An 18,901-nucleotide genomic window follows, 5' to 3' on the forward strand; every position below is an offset into this window, starting at 1 on the left:
ACTTAGCACCTTGTCATATCACCTCATGTGATGGAGAAGATTTGGCAAAACGTTTTCCCCATTGTAGTTAGGGTTAATTAAAGAGAAAGGGTCTTACTTATCTCCAAATTAGCATTAGTACTGTGCCAGGCATTAGTAGGTATATATGGGAATTGAGAATAAATGCCTGAAATTACCAAGGGTCAATGAAGACTGAGGGTGGAGGATGGTAATGTTCAGTGAGAAATGAGAATATCTTGTCAGATTTTCAAAGAACACTAACTGAAGGTATCCTAAAAATTATTTCATTTAAAAGTAATAAGTTCCAGAGTTCAATTTTTGTGAATCTTGTATAAGGAATCAGAAAGAAGATTTAATTTCAAACTGTATTGTATTTGTGAGAGAAAAAAGGGGATGCCAGAACGAAATATCAAATGCTGCCTAAATTGTAAATCTGAGTGCTAACTGTTGAATTTTTCTAACTGGTATGTTCCCAAAGAGATAAATTCAAGAAATAAAAACTAAATGGCTACAGTGTACCTACCCACGAAGGCCCAAAACAAGGGTAGAATTGTATCAGGTTTCGAGGCTATATCTTGGTATTTGCAGACATTGTTCAGTCTAATGCCTGATAATTTCTTAGTACTGCCCACCATAAGTTATTCATTGCTGTATCTTTTAATACCCTTCAAACATTGAATCTGTTTAGAAGTTAAGGAATAAGTAAGCTTGCTTTCAATTACATCAAGGAATAATTGGCAAAACCGGTATGGTAGAAGTCATATTTATTGGAAAAAATTAATATATTTGCTATAAAATTTGTAACAGGAATAATATTTATGAATGTTTATTCTGATGCATAAACCTGAATGTTACATACCAAGTACAAGACAGTAGCACTAATCTTTCCTTTATTTACATTTTATGAAAATTGTTATGCAGTCCATGTTAAAAGAACTAACGATGGAGAATTGTTACATTAGAAAAATAATATTCTCGATAAAGCATTCTCAAGGGGTCCAATCACATTTTATGCCTCTTCAATAAGGCAAAGTCCCTGGAACAGCATTTAACTTAATTTACAAAATACAATAAATGTTCAGACACATATTCAAGTTTTCTTTTGGTATGATTTTTCCTCACTGTAAAATTACTTTTTAAGAAGACAAAGATAGTCTTTGAGGAAAATGTCATTGAATGATTTCAGCTATACATTACATATACAACTGTGTAGCCTAGCAACAACCATTGCTACATCATTAACTGAGATATTTTGTGTGGTGAGCTGTTCTGAAATGTGGCATATTGTAAGGTTTTTGCCATCATTAAAACGGTGGAACCACTGTTTGGTTTTCATAGGAAACAGATCTGTCACAGTATGAGCTTGGTTGTAAGGAACTGGCACACAATTACACTTCCACTCACAAGAGAATGCCACGGATGGGACGAATGTCCCATCTGATGGCTGCACAAAGGTCCCAGGCGGGGCCCCCCAGACTTGCCAGTCTGACACTGCATAGCCCCACTTGGGTTCACACGGCTTCATTTCCACAGAATTCTTGTGTTTCAGTTAGGCAGTTTTAATTCCTTCAAAGGCACACAGCTTCCACCTTTTTTCCAGTGTTGCTCCCACACCTGTGAATTCTTGTTTAAACATGCGTGGCAGCCTCATCAAAAGCATTTCAATTTCATTTGCAGATATCTGTTTGAAAGGAAGAGAAGTCAATTTTGGGGAGAAGTTCTATGAGAGAGAAAAGGAGTTAGTTAAAAATGTTTCTAGTGAGGAAAAGAACAGTCTAGTTTTCTGTGGCTTGTAAGACCTTATATGATAGCATGAGTTCGTTCTGGGCTCACCTACCCTCTTCCTCCTGTGAGCTTCACAGAGGTGGGACATGAGTGTAATGGGTGGCGAGTTCCAGGACATTCTTCATAGCTTGGCTCTCTCACGAGCAGGAGGAGAAAGTCTGAATGGATATGGAGGTTACCAAGCCATCACCACCTGGAAAGCTCCTTAACCTCAGCCTCCTTACTCTGGTCAGGACTAAATGTACATTGCTGAAGCCAAAGGACAGAACTATGGATGGAATGGTTCTCACAGTGACTTACTGTACAGTGTTGGGAAGGCAGAGGAATAGAGAAAACAACTGAAACTACAACCGTGTATATAGGACCATCTTTAAGATTCAACCTGAGATCCTTATTTGGTGATTTTCTTTAATTTGACAAAAATTTAAGGAATGTTTCCATTAGTAAGTATTCACCTACAATCCTCCAACTTTGCCTTGTCTCTTTTTTTCGAGGGGACGAGGGGACGAGGGGACGAGGGGACGAGGGGACGAGGGGACGAGGGGACGAGGGGACGAGGGGCCGAGGGGACGAGGGGACGAGGGGACGAGGGGACGAGGGGACGAGGGGACGAGCCAGCTTATGTGTTCTCTACCCAATGGGTGAAATTTCAACAGAATCATGTCTCATAAGTTGAACTCTTCCATCTCTTATAATAAAGCTGTGTGTGTTGGGAGGTATATGCTTCGCAGAGGCGAGGAATAGAGCCACTGACATATGCTGACATGTTCCTTCAGTGTCATCACATCTTTGTTATCTGAGGTGACTCTTGTGTCGAGTCGTTAGTATAGCATCCTGTGAGACTATCCATGGAATAAGCCCATGTTTATCATGGTTTATGATTATTTTTTAATATTAAAATTTGGTAGTTTGGTAGCATGTGAGGATTTTTGTTAGTTCATTTGAGGCACTGGCCTACAGTTTTGTTTCTCAACCTGGGCAATGTTTCTGAAATGGTGTTTGGAAGTCACCTCCTTTAAATTCTATGGACAATTTTGAGATGGTCATTAATGTAATTCCTTCAGAGATTGATGGAATTAAATAGTGAGCCAGCCACCCTTCCATAACTTGTACTTTTGGGGGGACTTTTCAGGCTGCCCTGCAACCTTAAATCCCTCATGTCTTTCAAAGCAACTTGACTTCTGCTGAAAGCTTTATTTACGAAAAATAAGATGATTTATTTATGTATGCAAGACTCATGTGACAGAGTGGGGAGCAACACAGGGGCAGTGACTGAGCTCCACTGCTGAGGGCAGCATCAGGCAGATTCTGCTGTGCCACGTGGGTCAGCTCCCTGGCGGGGGATGGAGCTGGCGCGGCCTTGGCTGCGGAGACCTTCATCATGATGTCTTTAACCAGTGCACAACCCGGGAAGTCCTTGAAAGCCTTATTTGGGATACCTTCTCTTTCTACAAAGACAAAAGCAAGTACATCCACCTACGCGCCCCCACTCTGAGGTCCTTGTTCAGGAGCACCCCATGACCACCACACACAGATCTCCCTGTAGCAGCTCAGGGAGCGTGTGGAGCCAGAAGCCAACACCTGGCACTTCAGCATCGTGACTCCAGGAACTTACCTTGGAGTCCAGCTGCTGCATGTATGACCAAAGATATTCTATGTTTGCCCCAAAGGGGTGGACGTGAAGAAACGTGGATATGATGCCTGGATTAAAAGGACAAATGTTGCACGTTAGTGGGAAGCAAACAAGAGTCAGTCTATGATACCATTCCACTCCAGTGATGGTGTGGTCACACTCTGCCCAATTTCTACCATCACAACGCCTTAGAACTATTAGCCCATTGCTCCTTTATCTACAATAACTGTTTTTCAGTCCAGCACAGCACCAAACCTATGATCCTAAATCCTCAGTACTGAGCTTAAAGCATACCACACCCAACCTGAAGGCCACCTGTGAAATGACTGGAACTTCCAGCACAGACACCTGCAATGTCACATTGACCTCCTCTGCAACTGGTTACTATAGCGTTGGGAGATGTAGGATGCTATGCTGAAATATATCCATCAAAATCATACATTCAATAATATGCCAGGCGTGATTCAGGATAGACTGCAAAAAAAGTAAGCCGTAATTACACTAATAAACTATTTTCTACGGTTTCCTTTAGTTCACCTTGGAACAAAGCATTTGCTCCCCTTTAATTGGCAAGAAGAAAGCTTGTCAGGATTGTTGAATTCCTAGGGGACTCTAGACGCCATTTTGCAAAGTTCCAAATAAGGTTGTCAATGAAAACCTCATTGAGCTTCTATAGTACTTACCTAGCATATATGCTTTAAAGAGTCCGATGTTGTAAAAATAAACTATTATATAAAAAAAAATCCAATTTTATATAACTGGTCAAGAATGTCTGGAAAGAATACATACTTTTGTCCAGCAAAATAAGTGTCATAAATAATCACACACACCTAGGAATTATTCTAATCTTCGCTTCATGTTTTCCATAGATGGAATCAATTCGGGTAGCTTATTTCCCACTCACCCTCTTCTAGGCAAATCAAGATTTTTATCCCTGGGCATTTTTTATGGGATCACATTTTGAGAATGTGTAGGCATGTAGTATATACTGTAGACACTCAGATATGATAAATGCTTTGTCAACAAGTATTTCCATGAGAAGGGAGATATATTTTCTGGGCTCTTAGCCTAGTCCCACTGTACCTCTACATTGCCTTACTTATTCCAAATATTACAGGCTAATTGTAAAGAGTACTCCTGCCATTTCCTGTCACTTCAGAAGTCCATAGGACTCCTGGAAACACTGGGCCTATGAAAGAGCTCTTAAGGAAAGAACAGCCAACACCCAGACATCTTTCTCTCTCTAGCAGCTTTGCACCTATGTCCTGTCCCCACCACAGTTCCTCTAGAGATTCCGAAAGCTTCAGCAAAGGTCTTTATTTTCCTAAGTACATTCACATGTGTTTCTATGAAGTACAAATGGTAAAACTCAGCAAAAAGGAACATCTAATGGCAGGGCATACCTGCATCCTTGGGTAAACTATCTTGAAAATAAATAAATACTTAAATTACAAAGGTAGATGTTTATTCTCCCTTTGATTGGAATATCAAAGATATAAAGAACTCATCAAGCTCTATAAAAACAACCTACGTAACTGTGAAACCTCTACCACCAGTCAAAACATAGGCAGAAGAACTAAATAGGCACTCTCAAAAGGAAACATTCATACTGCAAACAGGCACATGAAGCAATGTTTGCAGTCACTTATACAGTGCAAGACCACAGTGAGAGCCCATGTCTTACCTGTGAGAATGTCCCATATCCACCAGGACCAGGAACAAGTACTGGCATGGGTGTGGAGAAAGAGGAAGCCTCTACACTGCAGGTAGGCGTGCAAACTGGTCTACTCCTTATGTAGAGTAGTATGCAGGTTTCTTTAAAGATTAAAATATGATCTGCCATACAACTCAGCAATTCCACTCCAAGGTATCTAGCCCCCAAATTCATAACCACTGATTGAAAAGGAAATTGCACTCCCATGTTCACTGCAGTGCTATGAACCATAGCTATACTATGGGAACAACCTAAGTGACCCAGGTCAGTGGATGAAGAATATAAAGTATAGATACACCATAGAATACTAGTCATCCATCAGAAAACATCAACTCATGCCATTTGTGCCAACATGGCTGCAGCTTGAAGGAATAATGCTACATAAGATAAGTCAGAGAGAGAAAGATACATGCCACATGGTGTCACTAATACATGCACTACAAAGTATCTAAACTAACATACTAACCCTTGAAAGCTGGTCACAGAACTACAACAGCAAGAGGGGGAGAAGGTGAGTGAGAGGGGTAAGAACAAAAAAGGAAGAAAGCACAGTCATCTATGCTGGTAGACTACGGGTGAGTTGGTGGTGGGTGCACTGTATTTGCAATAGCAGATGAGGATATGCACATACAATAACTAATTGAAAGATGTAAAAAAAAAAGTACGTAAGCATTTTGAGGAGAGTTTGGGCAAGAAGTTACATCTGTAATTAAACTTTGAGTAAAACCAAATATTTACGCAGACCTTTATTAGAGAAATGAGGGAAATTAGATTTGTCAGTTTTAGTCAACCCCTACAGCTCTAGCTGAACGTTTATTTAAACATTCTTACAAGTTAATTCACACTGCTATTTATCCTTTGCTCAATGCCAAACTCCACATACTGATATGCACCAACTAGTTCAAAAGGCCAGAAGTGAAAGGAAATGCCCTGGGACATTTAGAGTTGCTTGTGCCAACATACCAACCTTATACTGAATATCATGACTCACTACACTTTTTTGAACAGATCTGGTTTTGCTGAGTTTTCATCAACAGTATGCCAAGCGAGTACACTGTTCTCAGATTTCTGAAGTAGATGGGTAGAAAGTTGGTATGGTTATTATTTAGAAGACATTGTAAATGGATTGTGTTCTCCAATTACAACATAAAAAGGAGAACCAATCTGCAGTGAGCAGGAAACAAACAAGATAGAACACATTTCCATTTTTCAGCCTCCATGTGCTCTGTATTATTTCAACTTAAAGAGGGAAAGTTTACAGCTGATCATTGTATGTTTTGTTCATACCCTAAAACCATCACAGGGGAATTCACAACTTTGTCACACTGAGGAAAGAGAAACAATTGTCAGAGTTTGACATGTTTTCCAGTAAGAGAAAAAGCCACTTGCCAGCTACATATGGGTTCATTTTGGGTTCCCGAAAATGATAGCACATCAGCATGTCTTATGAAACTTGTACGTGGCATGTTATTATAGCCGTATATCATCGGGGAGAGAAAAAGTAATTGGTTTTCCTTGGAGTATCTCTAAGTTGATGTCATATTCAATAACCCTGTAGTGGAAAAATCTATATTTGATGGATGAAGTTTGGACTGTCTTTTGAGTGTAATTCCTCCTGTGCCAGCTTCCACAGGCCCCGGTGTACCTGTCATTCTGAGGTGAGTGTGTGGTATTTAGAAAATGCAATGCAATGCTACTTCTGCCAGATGACAAAATGCAGAAGAGCAACTTATCTCACATGCACAACAGTCTCATTCTTCATTCTTAACTATGCCATGGAGGAGCCCATCTAAACTTGGAACCCCACACTGAGGTCAGTGCCAAGGTGCTGTGTCAATCAATGCCGTGCGTCAGGAAGTGAGCATGGTGGCTACCCTCTCCAAGCTGAGGGTTTCGGTCTAGCCTTCAAAGTACAGGTTCCTAAGTGGGGCCTTGGGCACAGCACCGACACATCCTCTTCAAAACACCTTCTTGTCATAGTAAGTACTACTGCTGGATCTGATGGTAAAAACTAACAAAAGAAAACATATAGAGCTTTGACCGCACAAAGAAAAAGCCAACCTAGACATATGTTGTGACTAACATGTTTTGTTTTTTTTGGGAATCTGGGATCAGATCATCCTGTGTTAGATTAGCACTGATAACCTACATGCCCCCATCCTGACAGAATTACAGTCTGGCCTTAGGGTTGACCTCATGATGTCCTCTCTTAAGGTGTGCTACATCAGTTGGTTTGGACATTTAGAACTGGACCTGTTTGACCTCTTGTCCATATTTTGAAATTTGGACTTGTAACATGTGAGATACAAATTCATTTGTCTCCTGGAACTCTGTTTCCTGTATGACAACCAACCAGCACACATGGTTAGGGAAAAGCAACCCCTCACCCCACACACACTAGTTTGTTTGCCACTAATTTGAAATCTATGTAATAGAAACTTGACAAAGTCAATCTTACCTTTAATCAGAAGACAACACTGTTTAAACTGTTACCAGTTAATGTTACATTACACATTATTTACACAGATTACCTGAGAATTATTTAAGAGAACACATGAAAAAAAAAATCAAACTCCCTTACCAATTAGTAGAGCTTCTTTTTCTGATTTCAAGCCTTGGCTTCTTTTCTCAATATTGTTCTCTCGGTCTTGGTTGACCAATGCGACTGTCAACACATTGATTTCCTATAAAATGGAAAGATAAAAACCACGTAGGTGTTTATGTAGATTGCATGCATTTCAATAAAAGCTACCAGGTCTCTCAGACTCTCTAAAAGAGGTCATCACTTCCATTTATAACAGAAGATGAACTTTTATAAGGCATTGATCTATTTGCCCTAGAATAGAAAGTCACACTAAAAAGTAGGCTCCCAGAAAACCTAGTTACTTACTGCATTATTATTCCTTTAGAATAATGAGAAACCACTTACAAGTGAGACCATCTGGTTTGGTGCATATTATCTTACTCTGTGTGAGTATGTGGGGAAACAGAGCCTACCGGGAAGGTGAGATAGATTTGTTGTCAGGAGTACTGACATCAGGTAAGTCTATATCCTGAAAAAAGCACTTAACGCAAAGGTTGGGAAGTTCTTTTCTTGGGAAACTGAAAATGAAGAATTGCACAAAAATCCAGTAACACATGAACCATTAAGGCTGTATTAGTTTCAGGTCTTTAGATAGTCTTTTAAACTTAAAAATAGAAAAAGATTTAACTTCCAACCCTCCTAGTCTTGACACTAGGACTCAATGTAAAGAATGTTGTAATACAAAGTTCAGTTCAATGATCAAAAATCTGCCTATATGGTACAGCAGAATCATTAGGGTAGCTGAGTCTTATCAAAGGGAAATTTCCCACTAAGCTGGTTCACAAAGAAGGGCTAGTATACTGAGCAAAGAGTCAATGCCACTTTCCATCAAATGGTAGACTCTGCCAGGATAGAGGCTAGTTAGAGAAGGAGTGAAAACACAAAACAAAACATAAAATCCTGACATTTGTCAGTTGTTACCAGTATGCCCACTAAAAATCTGTGGTCCTTAAATCCTTTTCCCTGCATTGTTGCTGTCTCCATAGCTCTCCTACCACCACATCACCGATGAACCATCACCATATTCCCCGTGCTCATCCCTCCCTCGTGGTGTTCCCTTCCCACCCCTCCTTGGCTGTGTGCCTTAGTGCTGTGGTCATCTTGCTAATTTTGACTTTTTTCTTGAAATTTCCTTTAGAATAATGAGAAACCACTTACAAGTGAGACCATCTGGTATTTCTTTTTCCTTCTGAATAATTTCAGCTACCATAATCCTCTCCAGCTCCAGAGGATAGAAAAATGTTTTCTAAGACGATGAGTGAGTGAATGTGTGTGTGTGTGTGTGTGTGTGTGTGTAATCCCAGGGCTAAGGGCAAATGGTATCTTTAAGAAATGTGATCTGTTTACAGCCTGGATGATCACTGGAGCCAAAATGGACTTACTGAAAGAAGTTTGCAAACTACAAGCCTACATTACTTGTCCAAACTGATGGGGTGTCCTGGACCAGCATACAGTTGAAAATACAGGTATAGGGAGAGAAATGTACTGCAGGGAGCCGGCAGGAAATACAAGGCCAAAATGGACTGAACCACTCAAGAATGCAATTATTAGACACCCGCCCCCATGTCCAAATCTGGAGACAGAAGAAAGGGGGCTAAGTAGGCTCCAGGAAATGCTGTTTAATCGACTGTGTGTGTAAGGAGACAAGGAAACTGCTGTGGGAACACAACAGCAGGTACTCCACTGACTACAACTGGCATGCTCCTGTGTGGACACTGGTGACTGACTTGGAAACACCTCCCTGCGAAGGCCCCATGGTAGTCCAGTAGGCATGGACCCAGCATAGCCCCAAGACAGACGCCTCTATCTTTGCTTAACACTGTGTGTTTTGTCTAAAGTGGAGACTGAACTGCAATTTGGCTCTCTCAGGGGTTTGTGGTGGGAAGTGGCACAGAACTAGTGAAGCTGACATGGCAGCCTCCAGCAGTGCTTGCAAATTGTGCTAAGTTGGCCTCCAAAATCTCCAAAGTGGGAACCATCATTTCCATTAGAGTCAAAGGTTTTTAATCTTTTAATATTTATTGATGCATACAGAACTGGGGTACACGAGAGAGGTGCAGGGATGGAGAGAGGGTTCAACAGAGACAAAGAGGGGAGCAGAACAGGCAGATGGGTGAATAACACTGCTGAGGGGAGCAGTGGGCAAAATAGGAGAGGTCTGCCGGCACCATGTGGGTCTCCTCCAGGGTGGGATTGAACCCGCACTGAAGTGGCTGTGGCACTTTTACAGTGGTGAGTTTTAACCCACTGCACCATCAGGGAGGGCTTAGAGCCAAAACTTTTCCCCCAACCATATCGGTAAAAGATGGGGCTGAAAAACTTGGTGGAATGGACCGTCCCATGACCACTCAAAATCGTTCCGAATGACTAGGCGTCAAGAGCCTGACTTGGGCAGCATGTGACACACTCAGATTCTTATTGATAATGTCTCCAAGTGATTAAGATGGCTGTATGCTTGTGTCATTTTTCCAGAGATAAATTTAAAGTTCATATGGATGTGTTTTAGGGACTGGGCAAAAGTGATTTTTATTTTTTTTTTAGATAGCTCCTTGATGCACTGTTCTTGTTCCATTCTAGCAAACAGGGTTATTTTAGTGACTCATGAGTCATGAGTTTCTTAGAAAAAATAAAGCTAATTTGTCTTTTTCTAATAAGGTTGTTCAATTTAACAAGAAAATTAGTTATCGGTAGGTTGTGACATGGGGTAACCTACAGAGTACAAATTGTACTTTCCTTTTCTGTGTTTATATATGAATTTGCCAGCAAATCTACATATCATCCAAAGTTTGCCAAAACCGCTCCAACGTCATAGCTGGCTAACATTAAGGGTACCCACAGAACAAACGTAGAACTCACTAGCTCCTTAAACCTAAATGTTGTTATACTTAGGCTCTGCCTGTTCTTCCTTTAGTTAATAAACATTTATTTCAAGTACATCTATTGCATTATTTTACATAGGCCACATTATATTACAAAATACTACTCTTTGCCAAGAAATGTTAAGATTTGAGAATACTGCGTCCAGAGTGGCAAGTCTTGTGAAAGGGTCGATGAAAGAGAAAGCTTGTAGGAAAAATAAGCAGATGAAGCTGGAAAAGTAGTTCGTGATCAAGAGTTTGGACTTTATCTGAAAGGCTTAAGTGTGAGCATTCACCAGAGAAATTACACAAACACTTGCATTTTGGAATACTCCTTTGGGGGGGTCAAGCGAACCTGTGCACAGGGCTGCCAGGTGGAACAACTGCCATCAGTCTTTTTTTTTTTTTAAGTGTTCATGATGAGTGTCAACGTAAAGCTCTGATGAATCATCTTTCATTACATTGAAATCCTTTAACCTGACAGATGTGCAGAATGATTTGTCTACTGGATGTTCCAGAAAAGGTGTTCTAGAACTGGATATGAATAAAAGTGGATGGGTATAAAGGTACAGGGGGTAACTAAGGGAAACTTGTTACTGATGTACAAAGTGCACAGCAGGAAGGAAACAACAGGATGGGGACAAGTTTCCATTCGGTGAGATCAACAGGATTATGAAATAGTATTCCGAGGGAAGCGGTGAGAATGCTGTTCCCTTGAAGTGGTAAAAATCACTGGAGACTAGAAAATGCACAGTAGGTAACAGTTCTGTACTTGAAAAGGATAGACAAGGTTGGCTAACAAGGCTTTTCTCATTCATTCAATTTTCTGTAATTCTTAGAATGACTCAAAAAGGGCTGGAGGAGGAGGCTTCCAGTATTGGAAAGTGTGACGACAGACTTTTCTTTGGACTTCAAGAGCTGGCTACTTGAAAATTAGCTTCCGTAAGAGTTTCTATCAATAACTTTGAGAAAACAGTTTTTCTATGTAGAAAGACTCTTAATTCCTGAGTTAGAATTGATCTGTTTTTAGTTTGCTCCCCTCTACCCACCCAAATTCCCAAAATCCACCAACATGCTCCCCTACCTCATAAAGGCCTTTTGTTACTCCTTTTATTATTTCTTTATTCCTGTGGTTTCCTTACCTGTAGTGTTATTTTGTCTGCTACAAAGCTTCCTAACTATGTGGTAAACATCAGCTATGGCTACTATCTCACTGCATGAAACCTCAACTTTCTCATCAATCACCCCAAGAAACTGTCCTCTGAAAGATTTCCACTGACAGAATATATTTTCTGTGTCCTTTCATCGTGTGAAATTTGCTCTCACTGATATCAGCTCTTTTAAAACCATCTGCCTCAGTAACTTCCTTTACATAAGAGGTTCTGGATTTTTTTCCACCTGACTTTTCACTAGAGACTAAAAATCACCTCTAGGCTCTGCCTCTTCCAATCTACCTTATATGGTATTATGGGATCGCTTCCCTCTCGCCGATCTCCAATTTCAAACCCAGGATCTTTCTGGTAATTCATAAGGAAAAGTCAAATGCTTTGTGGTGTCTCATGTGAAAATGACAGTTTGAGCATGGTGTTTCAGATTCAACCCCACTAACCTAGTCTAGATCCACATATATAATCTTTTTAGAAAACCCTTTCCTCCTCTGCCTTCACCACTTCCTGCTCACACTTTGACGCACAGCACTGAGGCCCCGTATCTCTCAGAGGCATTTATTTCAGATCACTTGCAAGGTCCTTCATGTGAACATATGCCCTATATCATCTATGTAGCAGCTCATCACTTAAGACCCACTTAGAATTGACTTTGACATGTGTTTATTTCTTCAAGAAAACCACCAAGTGCTTTAGCACCACCAACATTTGCACAAGTGAGCCAGCATGGCTATGTGGAACACACACTCAACTCTGTCACTGTTATTTATGGACTGAAAAGGCAGAACACATACTAACACTCTGTAAAACATGGAGAATAACGACGTACATCACCCAGAGTTGCTGTGAAGACCACATGCTATGCATGAGATGATGCTTTTGCTAACTATCAACTTCTAGCAATCTAATATGGCACTATTTTAAAATTTTATTATTGTCAGGATTGAGTGGCTCCACAGCATGTGTGTGATACATAGGTAGGGATAGAATCCATACAAGAATCGGTCTAAGACCTTGACTACAATCATAAAAGTCTGTATACAGAAGTGACACATGGGAATGTTCACACAGTGCATAATTCTCTATTTTATGACTGTTCCATGACAATGTAATTATACTGCTGATTTTATAATTTTAAAATAAAAAGCCAATGATATGTCATTTTGAAGAGCTACACGGAAGCACAGCCACTAGATGACTATATCACTGAGTAACATTTTGGGTGACACTCTTTCCCACATGCTAAGTAGGAGACTAGCATGACTAGTAGGAGACTATGCTGTTGATGCTAGTACATCCCGTTAGGGGTCTTAATACCTGTTTTATGTATGTTGGTCCTCCTATGTTGGGTATATATATTTTTTTCTCATCTAGTTGCTACACTTGATACATTTGCCACAACATAATGTCCATATTTGTCTTATGTTACCTTTATTTACTTTGTATATATTTAAAAGATTTATTTATTCATACAGAACTGGGGTACATGACAAAGTGCAGGGACAGTAAGAGGATTCACCAGACTACTAGTTCAGGTAAACGGGACGGCTGTCAAGCTCTGCTGGTGAAGACTCATCCTGTCGATACTACACCTCCAGGCTCTCACCTCTTCTCTGCTTTGCTTGTCCCATGGCTTTGATCTACTGTTTGCTCATAGGCCCTACTATTTATTCACTCTCTCACTTGCTCATTCACTACCTTCTTCTAAGTTATGTCCTCTCTGTCCAGCAATTACCTAACAAAAATGGAACAGGACTGATTCTACATCATCTTCCTCTCCCCTCTACCTACTCCCATTAACTAGGAATATGCAGGGACTGAACCTATTCACGTTTTTCGACTAGTCCATTCACTACCTCTGGGCGCTGCCTAATGTGAATACACTCATCCACTTCATCTGATTTCTTCCTTACCCTCATTCCCAAGCCACTCCACCTAGCCTCTCCTTATTTTCTCTATTATTTTTAAGTAATTAATGTAGAAGTTTCAGCAGTGCATCATTACAAATCAACATCTGTATATACTACATTCAGTTCACCAGTAAAGCCCAATCCTGTCCTTCACCCTATAATTGATCTCTTTCATCTGATTTACTCACACGCCGCCTCCTTTTCCTTTTAGGAAACCACTAATTTCTAGGGGCTACTTTGAACATCACACTTTATGAAACCAGAGGCTCTGAGGACCATATTAAAAATGACCATCAGCTACTTCAATGTCCTTCAATCACGTATTTTTATCAAAGTACTAAAAGCAGTCCATTAAGAGATTTGCCAGTCTCCAGTACCTTCAAGGTATTCCTTGTACTTGGTGGGAGTGGGGGGAAAGGCAAATGGAGATTCCTTTATGGGTCAGTGGCTATCATAAACCAGTGGTTGATAACAGATTTTTATAATTACTGAAAATTTTTTGGTATCTTTTATTAACTTCTATAATTTTATAAATGATTCTAACTGTATAATTGTAATGATATATAATTACAAATAGAATATGATTATGTGATTGTAACTAGTTATTAATGTATTATACTTTCATTACTATTTTTAATGATTTCTTTTTATTGCAGACCATAACGGTTGGTTTGGACTAGTGAAAACGAGATAAATTTAGTCGCCACTGACTTGTTTTCTATCCTCTCACTTTTTCTATTTACACACAGAGAAATCTGAAGCAGAGATCTACAGTGTCTTCCTTTCAAGGTTCCATGCCTGTTCTGAGTCCTGTTCCTTACTGGGGGCTTTCATCAGAGTAAGGCAGCCGATTGCTAAAGTCACTGTACACTTATCCTGTTTTTCCAAGCCAGTAAAAGGAAAAACGAAAGGTGAAGGGGGAGATAAACAGCTTTAAAGCAGAGAAGTGAACAAAAGAATGAGAATGAGTAAGATCCAAATTTTTTTTTACAGGAGATCTCATTAATCCTCCACATTAACTGCGGCCTGATAGTCTTCTTTGGGTTAGAAGTTCCAAGGCCTCCCGGTTCTCATCCATTTCTGAAGCTTGGTACCGCCCTACGTAATCAGCCGCCTACCTGCGCTCTTGCCCCAGGAACCTTAACTATTCTGCATCTGTAGAAGGGGAGCCTCAGAGACCCAGCAGGCTTCGGTCTCCCAGACACTCCCAGTTTAACAGACTTGCAGGGCTCCTGCCCTCAGCCAAGACGCGGCAATTCATCATGACGCTCCCGCATCTCACTTGCTGGATGTTCCCTCTCACTGGGGCACATTTGCTGGATCCCGAGTACACACAGTATGTCCTCACACAGCTCCAAACTGTATTTTCTAACATTTCCAAGTGCCAAGAACAAAACAGGTGAGAAATGGCTATAAGTCATGGAAAGGATGCTTTAACAATAAGATACGAAACCTCAGAGTAGTTTAGGTGCCAGACAGAGCGCTTGTTTTGGTGGCCTTCTTTTCAGGTCATCCTTGGCTAGACTGACTAAAACCTACAGGGTGCTCACTACTACAGGTAGCATTTTTTTTTAAATATTCATAGATACAGAACTGGGGTACAGGCCAGAGGTACACGGATGGTAATAGAATTCACCAGAGATAAATTGAGAGAACAGGCAGATGGACAAAGTACACTGCTGAGGGGAGCAGCGGGCGGGTCAGAAGACATTTGCTACACCATGTGGGTCACCTCCAGTGCCAGGGATTGAACTGGCACTGAGTGGCTGCAGCTGGCTTGCAGTACTGCGCTCTAACCTTCTGTGCCACCAGGGAGGGTCCCACTACAGGTAGCATTTTACGAACTTCACACCTATGAACTCAATCTTTCTAACAAACCCATGAAATAAGTATGGTCATGTTCCCATTTGATAAATGAGGAAAGGCAGGCAGAAAGAGAGGCTAATGACTTGCTTGAGGTTACACAACTAACAACATGCATGTTTAGGATTCAGACCAATGCCGTTTCCCTCAAATTCCTGCTGGCACCTATTATGACTACGGATGACTAAAAAAGGCCTATTAGCACCAGGCTGAGTCCTGTGTTTTGAGGACTGCTCCTGGTCTTGGCCCTTCAGGGGCCAGAGAGGCTCCAGGCAGGCCCAGTGAAGCTGCTCACAATGGTGAAGACAAAGGATGGGAGGCAGGTGGGGGGCCCGGCCAGGGAACAAAATTCGCAGGGACCCTGCAGTTGTTGGCAGTGACAGCCTTCCTTTGGTCAAAAGACATGTAGCCATGCTCTGTGCTAGAGGGGAGGGCTTCAAAGGCTGAGCGCTATGGGGCCACAAAAGATGATAGGAGGACATGTCCCTCTGGTCTGGAAGCTGTGTGGGGAGGACATTTGAGATTCAAGACCACCCCAGAAACCAACTTTGGGCCACAATGGGGACTGACTGCAAGTGAGGAGGCTGGGGCTGTAGACCTTTTTCACCTGAGTATGTGGAACTAAGGTGACAGGAAAGAGAAAAAAGAATATGGATACTGAAGCCATTCTGAGGAAGAATAGACAGATGATGCAGATAAGCACAGAAACGCAGAAAGAACAAGGAAGTGACCTTGGAACACGTAAAAGTTCTGGACAACAGAGATGCTAGCATTTAAGCTCATAAGAGTAAGAAATACTGGTTCTAATACTTATGATGCACCAATAGGAAGGGACGGAAAGTTAGTGACCACCCCGGGCATGGCAGGAGAGGGCCTCTGCATCTCCTTCTCCCGCACAGCCCCGCTGAATGTTACCAGCACTCCTGGCCACCCTCGAGTGAGTCGCCACCCTCGAGTGAGTCTCCATCTGGACAGTAGGATCCCTCTGCTTGAAATTGTTTGTCTCTACGGTAACATGTCCTCATATCCTGGCACTGTCCCTTGAGTACAGCCAACTAGCATCTAATGCTTTTTAGAAAGGATAGTGGACTGCCAGAAATATTTATTGAATTAAATCAAATGAATCCATCACTTCTATATTAAGAGGGTAAACTTTCTGGGTGAAACTTACCGGTCATCACAGGATGTAGGTAGTACTCTAAGCCTGCAGTGACTTATAAGATGGAGAGTATATTTACGTATAAGATGGGGAAAAAAAGACAGTCTACAACTATCACTTTAGGTATTTTATATCATTGTGCTTCCTAAATAAATTTGTTCAACATCATTTTAAAATAATAATTTCTTTATTACCCTAAATGAAAGGCGAAAAGCATTTTTTAGCTTGTCTCTCAATATTTCCTGTTTTTAATTGAACATGAACTTCTTTGGAGACTAATAAAAGCCTACTTTTCCCTTTCTAAAATTTAAGACAATTCCCTACTTACGTTTACTTCTTAATAGCCTTTATGTTTTCAATACAAATACACACACATATATACACACACACACACATCTATACATGCGCACACACACATATTTTCAAGGTACAACACTTAGAAAATAAAAACAGAAATCTACAACCTAGACATAACAGTAGATACAAATACAGTGTTTACCTTCGTTACTTATAACCTCCTCCCCCATATTTAACAAATGTGTATACATATGCAGGTCTGTAAATATTACGTCGCTCAGTTCCAATTTGAAAAGTAGGATTATCCCACATATACTTTTAATAAGAAAACAGACTTTGCTAGGGAAGAATAATTTCAATTTTCTCATGTTTCCCATTAAGTAGAAAAAGCATCACTGCTGCGTGGACCCTAGTTTAATTATGTGTCTCACAGTTCACACCACGCTGAAACTGCGGTCTCCAGTTGGCTATCAAATGACTTTCTTTACGTGTACATTTGTGACATTCATATTAAATAAAAATGATCTAAAGAGTAAAAAAATTCTTTGGTATTCCAGTAAGCCCATTCATTGTTTAAAGTGTAAGTGATAAAAGTTTTAGCTTTACTCTGTGCCATGGTAGATATTACCGGAACATATACTTGATCTAGAACACAGTGGTGTTTCTCTCCCACATATATAAAAAAATGTAACTTGTGTGCTCTATCTACTCTAGCCCATACCCTTCATAGCCTGAAAAAGTACTGACATGAAAAATCCCCTCAACCAATAAAAATGGAGCAGCAAACAGAAGGAACTAAAGTGAAACACCTTTAAATGTATGTATGTGCATCCAGAATTAGTTGGTTTGATTTATCTTGTATGATACTGACTCTATTGCTGGTAAAGATTAATTGTATTATGGTGCTCTTGGCATGTTATTTTCCAAGTCCATTTCTCAGTATGACATTTCTTATTTTTCATTGCTACAGAACACCTACTATCATTTTCACCTGCTGAGTTTATGTTACTAATGATAATATTAAAATTTAGAGAGTTTTGACCTTTATAGTAGTAAATTAGGTAATAAGAATAGATGGGCTGCTGTCTGATAAATGTGAAAGACATTTAATTATTAAAGCAAAAATCAAAATGCACGAGGTTTACCAGGCATACTGTAAACATTAAATAGTCTTCCCCTTTCCCTACATACACAAATCAATTCTCCTCACTTCATTCTTGCATAGGCTACATGAGAAATAGTCGGAGCTTTAAGTGATCTGGATTGCTGATACATGGGATAGGATGGATACAGAATCCGGGGCCCTCCAAATAAATATGAATAATGACGACAATGGTAATACTAATAGTGCTAGCTAACTGTCTGGGAAGTGCAAGGTGCTGGTGCTATTATCCACATTTTGCTGGTAAAATAAAGTATCTCCCTAAATTCACATTTCTGGAAAGAAGTGATGCTAATATAGCTCCAGGCAGTCAGCCTCAGAGCTGTGACTCTGTACTGCCTTCGGTCCGGTTACCTCTGAGAATGACAACTAATCCTGTTCAAGTTTGTGGTCCAGCCCCCACACGTACTCACTTCCTTCCTCCCACACTAAAGTCACTCTTTGGTGATTTCTCTTTTCAGTTATCTGCTTGTCCTCAGTGGGTCGTGCATTCCTAGTGCAGAGTGATGGGTCTGGTGTTGCGTGTGTGTGGGCCACGCTGCTTGCCTATCCCATGATGCATGCGCAGACAGTGGCTCTCTTTGAGTCCACCGACCTTTTGTGTAGTCTCCAAATGAATGATTTCTTATGAAGGAGAGTCTGTCAATGAGCATATGAATATTTTCTTTCGGGGTTAAATAGCAGCCAACTCCAATATCTAAAAATATCTCTGGATACCTCAGTTCAGTATAGTTTCGTTGCAATCTGTTGATCCTCCATCACGGCTTTAT

At 40.6% G+C, this 18,901-nt stretch overlaps 1 protein-coding gene across 4 annotated transcripts in view; it reads right to left on the bottom strand.

Moving 5' to 3' along the window:
• Positions 1-744: 744 nt before the first annotated feature.
• The window catches only part of ENOX1 (ecto-NOX disulfide-thiol exchanger 1), a 489,446-nt gene continuing 471,289 nt past the window's right edge, over positions 745-18,901 (bottom strand). For all 4 annotated transcript variants that reach the window (XM_012723223.1, XM_004680132.2, XM_012723222.1 and 1 more), the window contains 3 exons: positions 7,714-7,816; positions 3,401-3,486; positions 745-1,681 (listed from right to left, as the gene is read on the bottom strand). In XM_012723223.1, coding sequence (XP_012578677.1) covers positions 1,550-1,681; positions 3,401-3,486; positions 7,714-7,816 — 321 coding nt within the window. In that variant the 3' untranslated portion in view covers positions 745-1,549. The remainder of the gene's footprint in view (positions 1,682-3,400; positions 3,487-7,713; positions 7,817-18,901) is intronic.

Source organism: Condylura cristata, unplaced genomic scaffold (genome assembly GCF_000260355.1).
Source record: "Condylura cristata isolate star-nosed mole 26May11 unplaced genomic scaffold, ConCri1.0 scaffold00010, whole genome shotgun sequence".
Taxonomy (NCBI): Eukaryota; Metazoa; Chordata; class Mammalia; order Eulipotyphla; family Talpidae; genus Condylura; species Condylura cristata.